The following is a 14,759-nucleotide window of genomic DNA, read 5'->3' on the forward strand; positions in this document are numbered from 1 at the left end:
TTCTACTTATACCTTTCCTTATGTGGTGCCATCACCTACCATAGGATTAGTATATGATCTTATTGATTTATTTCCTTTCTTTCATTTATTTCCTTTCTCTTTTTCTTTCTTTCTTATTTCTTTTCTTTATTTGCAACATTAAAGGAAAGAAAGCAAAAAACTCAAAGTAAACTTTATTATATAACTTGCACACGATTACAATGATAGATCACTAAGCAAACTCACAAAGAAGAAAGGATCGAACTAAAGTTTTATTTCATCTAAAGCAAAAAGATCAAACTAAGATAAGTAAATGCAAAAATATAGTGGGATGATACGATACGGGGGCACCTCCCCCAAGCTTGGCGGAAGCCAAGGGGAGTGCCCATACCCGATACACAGTTCTCTTTTGGCGGCGAAGAAGATGATGGTGGTGACAATTGTGCCTTCAACTTTTTTATATTGTAGTTGAGGAGAGCAATTTCCTCCTTTAAATCATCGACTTCCAACTCTAGCTTCAAGATCTTGTCACATAAATCCCCTTTGCTTTTCTGCCGAAAACGAGAAGTAATAGATAGATTTTTAGAACAGTTAGCTCTCTTAGGGAGACTTGATTTCTTGAATTTCACGTGCATATCCCCAGGTTGAGGTAGAGGCACATCCTCCTCCTCTGAGCTTGAATCATCGATCCTCATTAAGTGGGCATCCTCCTCATCATCCGTAGTTCGACCATAAGGAGATAGGTCCCGATAGGTTTTGGGTCTGCAACGAGATGTGAGACATAGCTCTCTCCATCGGAGTCTTGAGACGACATATTTTCAGAACTGTGCAGAAAACAGGTTCGGGAAGTATATATAGATTTTTCCACGATAAGAGGATAGAGGATTTCTCCACGATAAGGTGATCAACAGGTTCGGGAAGTATATATAGATTTTTTTTATCTTGGAGGACAAGTACATGGAAGAAAAACGGAGTACGGAAGGGGTCCCAGGTGGGCACAACCCACCTGGGCGCGCCAGGCAAGCCGCTAGCCAAGCTTGGCGTGTCCTGGTGTCTTGTGCCCACCAGGGGATGCTTCCTGGTAGTTTCTTTATTTCCAAAATTCTAAAAAATTCCAAAACTGATAAAAAATATTTTTACGGATTTTCCGGAGTCCGTTTACTTACCGTATCACGTACCTCCTTATTTTCACGATTCTAGAGTGTTCCAGAAGGACTCTTTATGTGTTCGTCCGGTGTCAAAGTTTGGATAATATTACTTTCAACATTAATAGGCCTACCTGAGATATAATGCTTTATTCGTTGCCCATTGACAACCTTCGGGTTAGTACCTTCGGAATTATTTATTTTGATGGCTCCAGACCGGTAAACCTCCTCGATGACATATGGGCCTTCCCATTTTGTGAGGAGCTTTCCTGCAAAGAATATGAAACGAGAGTTGTACAAAAGAACATATTCTCCAACTTTAAACTCACGCTTTTGAATTGTTTTGTCATGCCACCTTTTAACTTTTTCTTTGAATAATTTTGTATTTTCATAAGCTTGGGTTCTCCATTCATCTAATGAGCTAATATCAAATAACCTCTTTTCACCAGCAAGTTTGAAATCATAGTTGAGTTCTTTAACTGCCAAAAAGGCTTTATGTTCTAACTCAAGAGGTAAATGACAAGCTTTTCCATAAACCATTTTATAAGGAGACATACCCATAGGATTTTTATATGCTGTTCTATAAGCCTAAAGTGCATCATCTAATTTCTTAGACCAATTCTTCCTGGACCTATTGATAGTTTTTTGCAAAATTAATTTTATTTCTCTATTGCTAAGTTCAACTTGACCAGTAGACTGAGGATGATAGGGTGATGCAAATCTATGGTTAACATCATACTTGGCAAGCATTTTACGGAAAGCACCATGAATAAAGTGTGAACCACCATCAGTCATTAAATATCTGGGGACTCCAAACCTTGGGAAAATAACTTCCTTAAGCATTTTAATAGAGGTGTTGTGATCAGCACTACTGGTTGGAATAGCTTCTACCCATTTAGTAAAATAATCAACAGCAACCAAAATATGTGTATACCCATTAGAGGAAGGAAAAGGTCCCATGTTATCAAATCCCCAAACATCAAATGGTTCAACAACAAGTGAATAATTCATAGGCATTTCTTGATGCTTAACGATATTACCTATTCTTTGACATTCATCACAAGATGAGACATACTTACGAGCATCTTTGAAGAGAGGAGGCCAGTAAAATCCAGATTGCAATACCTTATGAGCAGTTCTATCTCCAGCATGATGCCCTCCATAAGCTTTGGAGTGACATTTTCATAGGATTTGGCCCTGTTCATGCTCAGGTACACAATGTCTAATAATACCATCTACTCCTTCTTTATAAGGATGTGGGTCATCCCAAAAGTAATGTCTTAAATCATAGAAGAAGTTTTTCTTTTGTTGTTATGTAAAGCTAGGTGGTAAATATTTAGCAACAATGTAATTAGCATAGTCAGCATACCAAGGAGTACTATTAGCAACATTTATTGCAGCTAACTGCTCATCAGGAAAACTATCATGAATAGGTAGTGGGTCATCAAGCACATTTTCAAGCCTAGACAAGTTATCAACTACGGGGTTCTCAGCTCCTTTTCTATCAATGATATGTAGATCAAATTCTTGTAACAAGAGAACCCAACGAATAAGTCTAGGTTTAGCATCTTTCTTTTCCATAAGATATTTAATAGCAGCATGGTCTGTGTCAACAGTTACTTTGGAATCAACAATATAAGGTCTAAATTTATCACAAGCAAACACCACTGCAAAGAATTCTTTTTGAGTAGTAGCATAATTTCTTTGAGCACTGTCTAGAGTTTTACTAGCATAATGAATAACATTCAATTTCTTATCAACTCTTTATCCTAGAACAGCACCAACAGCATAATCACTAGCATGACACATAATTTCAAAAGGCAAGTTCCAATGAGGTGGTTGAACAATAGGTGCAAAAATTAAGGCTTTCTAGAGTGTTTCAAAGGCTTCAAGACAATCATCATCAAAAACAAAAGGGATATCCTTTTGCAAAAGGTTAGTGAGAGGCCTAGAAATTTTAGAGAAGTCTTTGATAAATCTCCTATAGAAACCAGCATGACCTAGGAAACTACGAATACCTTTGATGTCCTTGGGGCATGGCATTTTCTCAATTGCATCAACCTTAGCTTGGTCCACTTCAATACCTCTTTCAGAAATTTTATGACCCAAGACAATGCCTTCAATAACCATAAAGTGGTACTTCTCCCAATTCAAGATAAGATTTGTTTGTTCACATATCTGCAAAACTCGGTCAATATTGCTTAAACAATCATCAAAAGACTTCCCATAAACAGAAAAGACATCCATGAAAACCTCAACAATCTTTTCACAAAAGTCAGAGAATATAGCCATCATACATCTTTGAAATGTAGCAGGTGCATTACATAAACCAAAAGGCATATGTCTATAAGCATAGGTACCAAAAGGACAAGTAAAAGTGGTCTTTTCTTGATCAGGTTGAGAAACAGGTATTTGTGAAAAGCCAGAATATCCATCAAGGAAGCAGAAATGTGTGTGTTTAGATAATCTTTAAAGCATTTGATCAATAAAAGGCAAAGGGTAATGATCCTTTCTAGTTGCTTTATTTAATTTTCTAAAATTAATTACCATTCTATAGCCTGTAACAAATCTTTGTGGAATAAGTTCATTCTTATCATTAGGAACAACAGTAATACCTCCTTTCTTAGGGACACAATGAATAGGACTTACCGATCTACTATCAGCTATGGGATAGATTATATATACTTGCTTCCAGAAGTTTTAATATTTCCGTTCTTACCACCTCTTTCATCTTCGGATTTAACTGACGTTGGTGATCAACAACTGGTTTAGCATCGGGTTCCATATTAATTTTGTGCTAACATAGAGTGGGACTGATGCCCTTTAAATCATCAAGAGTATATCCAATAGCAGCTCGGTGCTTCCTTAGAACTTTCAATAATATTTCTTCTTCATGGTCTGAAAGGTTAGCACTAATAATAACATGATATATTTTCTTTTCATCAAGATAAGCATATTTCAAAGTGTCTCACAATTGTTTTAATTCAAACACAGGATCACCTTTAGGTGGAGGAGGACCTCCAAGAGTTTCAATAGGCAAATTATGTTTAAGTAGAGAACGTTATTCAAAGAAATTTTTAACATGAGTAGAAAATGATTCACAAAAGGAGGCTACTATCTGTGAGTCAAGTCCATATTTAGTGCTAAACTTTTGAAAAGCATCGGTATTCATAAAAGATTTAACACAATCATACTTCAGTTTAATACCTGACTCTTTACATTCGTCGAGTTGCCAATCTTCAGAGTTGCGTTTAATTCTTTCCAAAAGGTCCCACCGAAATTCAATAGTCTTCTTCATAAAAAACCAGCACACGAAGTATCAAGCATGGTTTGATTATTACGAGAAAGCGGAGCATAAAAATTCTGGATAATAATTTCTCTGGAGAGCTCATGATTGGGGCATGAATATAACATTGACTTAAGCCTCCCCGAAGCTAGAGCGATGCTTTCTCCTTCACGAGGCCAAAAATTATATATGTAATTCCGATCACAATGTACTAGATGCATAGTATATTTTTTTTGATGGAACTCCAATTTCAAACGATTCCAATTCCATGATCCAAAATCATCGCATAGCCTGTACCGTGCCAATGCTTTTCCCTTCAAAGATAAAGGTAAAACCTTTTTCATCACCTCATCTCCGGGTGAACCTGCAAGCTTAAACAATCCACAAATTTGTTCTACATATATCAAGTGCATATCAAGATGTTCTGTTCCATCTCCTGCATAAGGATTAGCTAGCAGTTCTTCTATCATACCTGAAGGAATTTCATATTCAATGTTTTCAGTAGGTGCAATAGGTTGAGGGGTAGCTAATTGTGGTTCCGGACGAGGTGACGATACCCCGAAAAACCCCTCAAAGGATTGTTTTCCATAGTAGCAAGTGACAATAAATTTCAGCACACTATATAAATGTTTCCTTACCAAATTCCACTTACCAAAGGCGCTTCACTCCACGACAATGGCGCCAGAAAATAGCCTTGATGACCCACAAGTATAGGGGATCAATTGTAGCTCATTTGGATAAGAGTGTCGAACCCAAGGAGGAGCAGAAGGAAATGACAAGTAGTTTTCAGTAAGGTAATGTCTGCAAGTGCTTTAATTGTAAGTAGTGAGTAGTTTGATAGCAAGATAATTTGTAACGAGCAAATAACGATAATAGTAACAAGTATGCAGCAAGGTAGCCCAATCCTTTTGAGGAAAAGGACAGGCCAAAACGGTCTCTTATGATAAGCTAAGCGTCCTTGAGGGTACACGGGAATTTCATCTAGTCACTTTCATCATGTTGGTTTGATTTGTGTTCGCTACTTTGATAATTTGATATGTGGGTGGACCGGTGCTTAGGTGCTGTTCTTACTTGAACAAACCTCCTACTTCCTCCCGCAAGCATCCGCAACTATGAGAAAAGTATTAAGAATAAATTCTAACCATAGCATTAAACTCTACGATCCAATCGGTCCCTTACGGAATAGCGCATAAACTGGGGTTTAAGTTTCTGTCACTCTCGCAACCCACCATCTAATTGCTACTCCACAATGCATTCCCTTAGGCCCAAAATATGGTGAAGTGTCATGTAGTCGACGTTCACATGACACCACTAAGGGAATCACAACACACATACTATCACAATATCGAACACATATCAAGTTCACATGATTACTTGCAACATGATTTCTCCCGTGACCTCAAGAACAAAAGTAACTACTCACAAATGATAAACATGTTAGTGATCAGAGGAGTATTAAATAACATAATGGATCTGAACATATAATCTTCCACCAAATAAACCATATAGTAATCAACTACAAGATGTAATCAACACTACTAGTCACCCACAAGCACCAATCTATAGTTCCGGTAACATTATTGAATACAAGAGATGAACTAGGGTTTGAGATGAGATGGTTCTATTGAAGATGTTGATGGAGATTGCCCTCCCTAAGATGGGAGAGTTGTTGGTGATGATGATGACGATGATTTCCCCCTCCGGGAGGGAAGTTCCCCCGGCGGAATCGCTCCGCCGGAGGGCAAAAGTGCTCCTGCCCAAGTTCCGCCTTGAGACGGCGGTGCTCCATCCCAAAAGCCTTCTCCTTATTTTTTCTAGGTCAAAATGACCTACATATACCAGAAGATGGCCACCGGAGGTGGGCCGAGGAGGCCACAACACACCAGGGCGCGCCAGGGGGGCCTGGCGTGCCCAGGTGGGTTGTGCCCACCTAATGGCCCCCCTCTGGTAGTTATTTGTTCCAGTAATTCTTATATATTCCATAAAAAATGTTCGTCAAGTTTCAGCTCATTTGGAGTTGGGCAGAATAGGTGGCCTGACGTAGCTTTTCTAGGTCCAGAATTCCAGCTGCCGGAATTCTCCCTCTTGGTGTGTACCTTGCAAATTATGAGAGAAAAGGCATTAGAATTACTCCAAAAAACATTATTATGGATAAAAACATTATAAATAACAGTAAGAAAATATGATGCAAAATGGACGTATCAGTTAGCTCCAAAATGATCCATTTTAGCTAGTATAAATGATCCCTTTTACTTAGGTTAGCTCCAAAATGATCCATTTTACCTAGGTTAGCTCCAAAATGATCCATTTTAGCTAAGTTAGCTCATAAATGATCCATTTTACCTAGGTTATCTCCAAAATGATCCATTTTACCTAGGTTAGCTCCAAAATGATCCATTTTAGCTAGGTTAGTTCCAATATGATCCATTTTAGATAAGTTACTCCAAAATGATCCATTTTAGCTTAGTTAGCTCATAAATGGTCCATTTTAGCTAAGTTAGCTCCAAAATGACCCATTTTAGCTAAGTTAGCTAAAAAATGATCCATTTTACCTAGGTTAGCTCATAAATGTCATTTTTACCTAGGTTACCTAAGTTAGCTCATAAATGTCATATACTTCTTCTTCTTCTTCATTTTCTTCTTCTTCTTCTTCTTTTTCTTCTAACTTTCATGTTGCCCATTTTGCAGACTTCATTCACTTCACGGACACTTGCATTGATGGAGGGCTTGTTTTCCCTTTCTCTTTTCATTTTGGAACAATGTGGAACTTGTAATATGTATGGATGAACTATGTATGTTGAACTTGCTATGTATTGGATATCTCATATGTATGTGGAACTTGCTATCTATGTGTTCAATATCTCATATGTTTGTTGTGAAATATATATATATATATATATGTTTGCTGTGAAATATCATATATTTGCTGTGAAAATGGTGGGATATAAGAGAAAAACAGAACAAAAAGAGGCAATGTAGCCTCTTTGCCGTCTGCCACCGACGGCAAAGGGGCCTTTGCCATCTGCCACGGACTGCAAAGTGGCCATGTGGCAGCAACCTGTGCAACCTGGGAGCAGTTTGCCGTCCGTGGCAGACGACAAAGAGCGGGAGGGCATGACGCGTCTGCTAACATCACAAGGCAGACGGCAAAGAGGAGGGCATGTTTGCCGTCAGCTGGCAGACGGCAAAGCCTCCCGTTAGCCTCCTAATGTGGCTAACGTATATTCTTTTCCATCTACATTCTTTGCCGTCTGTCACCGACGGCAAAGGGTCTTTGCCGTCCACTGTGAGAAAGCAGACGGCGAAGAAGCTGCATACCGTAGCTTACTTTGCCGGGCATGTTTGCGGTCGGTGGCTGGCGGCAAAGCCCTTTGCCATCTGCTTTCCGGTCCTTTGCCCTCTGCCATGGCAGACGGCAAATCAGCTGATTCCTGTAGTGTAAGAAGCATTATCACCCCAATCATGATCATTGCAATAAGTAATGTACATACCAAAATAATCACTCCCACACTTGTAGTTTGCATATCATTAACACAATTGGTATTCATATAATTTATAATAGCATCATTGCAATCATGCTTTTCATTCAAGGAGCTATCACATGTGGGTGCAATAGCAATAATTTCATTTGTAACATAAGGAACTATAGTAAGTTCATTTCCATAAGCATCATTAATATTGTCATCATGTCCAAAAGAATAGCAATTAGCATCACATTCATCAAGAGGGAATATTTCAATCGAATTAACGGAATCATAATTATCTATAGATTCATGTGTATCATTATTCTCTTCGAAAGCAGCAAACATTCTCTTAATAAATTCATTAACATAGGTACTAGAAGCATAGTTTTCATAACAATATTTAAGTATGTCAAAATTTTCAGATTTGTCGAAAGTAGCATCATACTTTTCAATCAGAGAAGCAACTTCACAAGCACCCTTAAAAATAACAAATTCTTCAATTTGTTCGCTATCAAAGTAACTATAAACACCCTTGGCATAAGAAGATAAGATTTCGTTATCATTAAACTCACATAGGCAGGCAAGGTGTTTTTTAGGGTTCTTAGGGCAACAAGTAAAATCATCAATTTCTCAAAGATTCCAAGCATAGCATAGCAAACAACTTATTTCATTCCATAAGAGTTTTCCTTTTTGAGAGAAATGGTGATACACAAAATGAGCATGCTCATCTAATGATTTTCCCTCAACTAAACTAGTTGGAGTTTCAGCATGAGCACAAATGGATCGAAGACGATCCAAGTAGAAAACTTTAAGTGGATCCATAGCAATCTTAAATTTTTGCTTTTCCTTTTCAGCTTTTGAGTATTGACATGATGGCAATAAAAGCAAGCGAGCAAACAAGCAAACTAACAAAAAATAGGCAATTTTGTGTTTTTTGTAAAACTATTTGAGAAGCAGGGGAGATGAAAACGAGAGGAAAATGGAAAATGATGTCAATGTAAGGAGATGAAAGTTTATGTGATGGTACTTGATAGGTGTTGGTGATGTCTCCCCAGCAACGGTGCTAGAAATTCTTCGCACTACTTGTGAGCCGCGTTGAGATTTCCCCGAAGAGGAAGGGATGATGCAGTACAGTAGAGATAAATATTTCCCCCAGTTAAGAACCAAGGTCATCAATCCAGTAGGAGAACCACGCAACACCTCATGAACAACACTTACACATAAAATAACAAATACTTTCACCCAACGCAAACAAGGGGTTTTCAATCCCTTCGCGGTTAATTGCAAGGATCCAATCTTGTAGTGATAGATAGATAAACAAAAACACAAAATAAAATAACGGTAAATAAATTGCAGCAAAGTATTTTTGGATTTTAGTATATGATAAAGATAGACCCAGGGGCCATAGTGTTCACTAGAGGCTTCACTTTGAAGATAGCATATGGTAGGTAAACAAATTACTGTTGGGCAATTGATAGAAAAGCGCATAGTTATGACGATATCCAAGGCAATGATCATGTGTATATGCATCACGTCCGAGACAGGTAGACCGACTCCTGCCTACATCTAGTACTATTACTCAACACATCGACCGCTATCCAACATGCGTCTAGAGTATTAAGTTCATAAAGCACGGAGTAACGCCTTAAGGAACATGACATGATGCAGACAAAGTAAACTCAATCAATATAAATAAATCCCATCATTTTACCCTTAGTGGACACAATAAAAATACGTGTCATGTCCCCTTCTATCACTGGGATTGAGCACCACAAGATTGAACTCATTGCAAAGCACCTCTCCCATTGCAAGATAAACCAATCTAGTTGGCCAAACCAAATCAATAGACCGAAGAGAAATACAAAGCTATAATGATCATGCATATAAGAATTCGGAAAAGACTCAAATAATATTGATGGATAATTAGATCATAAACCCACAATTCATCGGATCCCTGCAAACACACCGCAAAAAAGGATTACATCAAAAAGAACTCCAAGAACATCGAGAAGAAAATTGTATTGACAATCAAAGAGAGAGAGAGAGAGAGAGAAGATGCCATCTAACTACTAGCTATGGATCCGTAGGTATATAGTAAACTACTCACACATCATCGGAAGAGCGGCAAGGTTCATGTAGAGCCCCTCCGTGATCGATTCCCCCTCCGACAGAGTACCGGGAAAGGCTTCCAGATTAGATCTCGTGAGAACAGAAGCTTGCGGTGGCGGAAAAAGTGTTTCGGGTGGCTCTCTGTTGTTTTCCCGATTTTAGAGAATTTATATAGCTAGAATTGGGTCAAACAGAGGAACAAGGAGCCCACAACCTACATGGGCGCTCCCCCTCTAGGGCGCGCCATGTGGCTTGTGGCCTACTTCTTCATCTTCGGTCCCTCTCCCGAAGCTTCAAGGGTCTCTTATGTCAAGGAAAAAATCGTCAAAAAGTTTCGTGGTATTTGGATTTCGTTTAGTATTGATTTCCTACAAGACCAAAAACAGGCAAAAAAAACAGCAACTGGCACTTGGCACTAAGTTAATAGGTTAGTCCAAAAAAATAATATAATATTGCATATAATTGTATATAACACATCCAAGATTGTTACTATAATAGCATGGAACAATCAAAATTCATAGATACGTTGGAGATGTATGAGTCGCTTCTTGGCAGCTCACTTAAGTGCTTGCGTCTATCAGTCACGTGACATTTTTCACATCAACTTTGTGTGTGTGAGTAGCTATTTCTGGAATCCTACCTTCCCGTCATGGACATAATTGGCTACATCAAATTTCTCACAGCTATGATGTGTGGATGTGCCGACTCGACAAGTGGAGGCAACAACACTAGGTGACTTCCGTTTTGTTGTATTTTCGAGTTCCAGGTCTCAAGACTAGTTGTACCTCGCAATGCGGTGTTTTGATATCATTCTCCTTGTTGAAATATTTGCTTCGAGATTGCTTGAAGTCAACCTTTGATCCGGCTTTTCCGGTTAGATCAAGCGATGACGATGCCTGCACACTTTGGAGGCTTGCCTTATAGGAACTTTTAATCGCAGTCTAGATGTTGTCAAGGGTAATCTTAGATGTTGTTTCTCATTGATGTGTGCCTTCGATAGATCTAACATGATTTTTTTGGGCAATGCATTTTTCCTTTGTTTTTTGTGGTTGTGTGAATCCTTGATGTCTCGACTTGTTTTTGAAAATGTGTTGTTGCAGAGGATGGGTATAATGATCTCCATTTGACCAACTGTTTTTAACATGTGTGCACCACCAAAGGCACGACAAACAACCGGGACTTTTTATTCCTTGAAGAAAACAGATGAATCGATAAAAATCAACAAACCTAGGACCATGTCATTGTAACCAACACCCCTGATAAGCTACAACCAGCCACAAGATGAGACATAACAACACACAAAACCCTAACCAAATTTGATGCCTTCCATGCTTGCGCTCAATACACAACATACCAAGTGAAACACTCGCCGCTGAGAAAAAGAATCAAGCTGTGCAGTAGACTTTGGTCATTCTCGTTTTGGAGTAGATGGTGGCTTAACAACAGCCACCAGCCATTTTCCTTGCACCATTGCCAACAAACAACACCCCATTCATGGCAATTGATCTCGTACCTTATCTCCCAACCAACATGCCATATATGGTGTGACCCAAATGGTGCCTGGGAGATGGCCCCGATAGGCCCTAGAGGGACATGCATGGCGTCCTCCTATGAAGTAGAGCCATCGAACCCTGAGCATCGCCCGTGTGTTGGGACATATGGTACTCTACCCTAGCGAAAAAATATTTTTTTTCTTTCGAACTGCATCACACCTAGTGAGACCCTGCACCTCCGCAAGCTCAAAGAAACCGCCTACGTGGCCGTCTCTGGATGTATGGGCTTGCTGGGCGAAACTAGCCCGCTGATGTGCAAGACAAGATAGTAGTGGTGCTTAAAAAAGTTGATAGTGCTGTCTCCAAAATCGGCACCAAGGTTCTGCAGCTGCCATTTGGAGAGATGCGTCAGGAAGACACTTTGGAGCTTCTCCGATTGTGGTTGACCAGGATAGTATACAGGTGCTCTTCCCAGCAGGTTATTATTTCTTTTTTGACTAAGCGCAGCAAGACGATGCCTTCATTTGTATGAAGGAAGGAGATGGTTTTTATTACAAAGTTGCATCGGCGTAGCTAGCAAAGAGAGTCCATGCACACAAGCAAACTGAAGAAACTGTCTTGCTTATTTCACAGGATTCTAGGGCCCTTTTTAATTCATAGGATTCTCAACACGGGGAATAGAAAAATACAGGATTAAAGTGGTATTGCCCATTTGAATTCTGCAAGATTAATTAGCATTGAGTTTTTGATGTCAGAGGAAAAGCAAAGGACTTGTAAAAGGTAAATGTTGTATGCCGGCCGATCGGCTATCCGCGGTGCCGGTTGCCTCTGAAAACGCATCACATCATTGTGGCCCTCGCCCGTGCGTGCGCCAGGTACCTGTTGGACCACACTTCTTATCCCCTTCCTTCTACCTCATTTCCTTTCTACATCCACATATTTGTTTCTGCTCCTTCGTTCTTTCAGACCAGCAGCCCATCTTATCATCTCTCTCACGCCTTCTCAGGCCCATCTCCATGACGGCCGGCGACTCGTGACGACGAGACACGTGCTACGAGCCCTTCGTGGTAGTGTCGCAAACTCCGCACGTCTCGGGCGGTGCTGAAGAAGACGTGCTCGGTGATGCAACCGTATAGACGCTCGCTTGAACCGTCCAGGGGAATAAACAAGAACTCAAAAACAAATTTCGAAGCATTTCATACAACTAAAGTTAGACAAAAATAAAAGATTGTTAATACAAACAACAATACAATATTTTTACAGTTATGTTCCTTATCCCGACATGCAAAAAGTTACGGATCTAAAATTTCAGTTTCTCTAGGATTTGTTTGAGTTCTTACCGAGGACAAAACAATAGAAATAATAATATGACTTTCATAATTCAACTCATGTTTATTTAACAACTTATAAAAGAAAACAATAGAAAATTTTGATGCTGCACGCGCATGTGCTCGGGCTACTCTGAAAGTTATTACAAAAGGCACACACCCGCAAAAAAAAACTTAAGACATAGACATATAAAATAACTCATATGTCCATAGTTTTATTTAATCATCCTAAGCTTATTCATCACGGAGCATATAGCCAAGGCTTGTAGCCCCTTTCGCTATCTCAAAACTTATAAGGGCATCGAACGTAGCATATCTGATTTGTTGGAAGTTCAATGGAGTAATCTCCCATCCGGAACTCTTCAGTTGCTTGCACTCCTTGCCCTTCTCCAGATTTGTTCCCAACACAAAATTTGCTAGGTCAAATAGCGAAGGTGTTGGTTTACAGCAAGTTGTAATTGGTATATCAATGCGCTCTTGTAGGTAAATGGTCTTTTTAATATGGAGGCCGTATGGCTCAAGCATTTTTACGTCCTGGCCAATTGCCGCTCCACAGAAGAAGATATCCTCACGAGCAAGAAATTTTTTGAGCTCGTCTGGTATGTGAGGCGAGTGCATTATGTGGTACACCAAGCAATCATCTGCAACACACAGTTGAAGTACGGCGGCGCGGCACTGCATTTCCAGGGGCAGGTCCTTCTGCTTCACCCCATGGACTTGGTCGGTGAACTCGTAGTCTAGACCAACAATCTTCATTTCCACCGTTTGGAGGGAGTTCGACACACTCTTGACCCATTCCTCAACGACGCCTGGTTCATTGGCGACCCTCACGGTTACCTTGAAGCCAGCAAGTTGATCAAAGCGATGAGTAATAGCAGCAGGCTGATCCACCAGAATGGCAGCAGAGTGATCCTCCTCCTGTGGAGCTAGCGGAGGCACCAGAGTATAATCAAAGATAGAAATAGTCTGCGGCTGCAGTAGGTCCAATGTGCCTGGCGAAGCGAGCATATCATTGGCATTGGTCTCCTTAGGAAGCGCCCTGCAGTCATAGACCATGTGAGCGGTAGGAGATATCATGAACAAATAAAACACATCTTTTTTTACTATTACTACATGCCAACGCCCAACGAGTAGAACTATAAATAACTCAACACAAATTACTCCGGTTCAATAGATGAAGAGTTCTTCCGAAAAGAAAAACTGAACTTGCTCAGAAAAAAAATCCTGGATCTATATTCTGAAAATGAATCTGAGTGCCCATCTTTTTTTGTTTTGCAAGAAGAATTAAAGTGCTCATCTTTGCCGTCACGCAATATACTGCTTGAAACTCCAATCTTCAAATGCATGAACTTTAAAAAAAAGCTGGGACTAAATTGGATCAGACAAATTTCTCAAGACATGGTACAGACAAAAATTCACAAGCAAAACACCTCAAGTTCGTCCAGAAGATGGCAAAATAAGAATGCATGAGCACCTTGCCTATCATAAAATAAGAAGACAATAGAATGAGTTGCAGTAGTATATTATTATACCTTGATGACTTCGTTTTGGTTTGCAGCAGCGCCATAGTCAGGTGTATTGCAAATTGCAATATCCACTACACGTCCGCCGCAGATGTTGCTTCTCAGACTGATGGATTGTATGTGATGTGATCGAGGGGATGGTTTGTCAATCCAGCCAAAAGGCTGCTTATAAGCTAGCCGATTGGGACAAAGATAGCAAGTGTTGATATTCGCATTTTGGGAAGGAAACAGTAAGGATTTTGGTGCAGTGCTTATCCGCAGCGATTTTTAATACTTGCTTTATGTTTCATTCGCGTCAAATAGCAAGTATTGATATTCATGTCACCTCTTTTTTTTTATCTGAAATTGGTCGCTTTGATTTACCATTTTTTAATGTGAACGTGCTCCAGCTTTATTTAACGATTTTGCATGCGAACATGGTCTATTAATTCT

The 14,759-nt window shown here is 39.7% G+C and overlaps 1 protein-coding gene across 1 annotated transcript; it reads right to left on the reverse strand.

The window, feature by feature from the left end:
* Window positions 1–13,038: 13,038 nt before the first annotated feature.
* Window positions 13,039–13,860, reverse strand: LOC109762954 (uncharacterized). The gene has a single exon (XM_020321834.1). It carries the CDS (start codon window positions 13,858–13,860, stop codon window positions 13,039–13,041), a length of 822 nt encoding a protein of 273 aa, XP_020177423.1.
* Window positions 13,861–14,759: the final 899 nt, after the last annotated feature.

This window comes from Aegilops tauschii, chromosome 7, assembly GCF_002575655.3.
Source record: "Aegilops tauschii subsp. strangulata cultivar AL8/78 chromosome 7, Aet v6.0, whole genome shotgun sequence".
Classification (NCBI taxonomy): domain Eukaryota; kingdom Viridiplantae; phylum Streptophyta; class Magnoliopsida; order Poales; family Poaceae; genus Aegilops; species Aegilops tauschii.

Coding starts and splice junctions, on each gene's coding strand:
- LOC109762954 (XM_020321834.1), bottom strand. CDS start 13,860: ATGGTCTATGACTGCAGGGCGCTTCCTAAGGAGACCAATGCCAATGAT.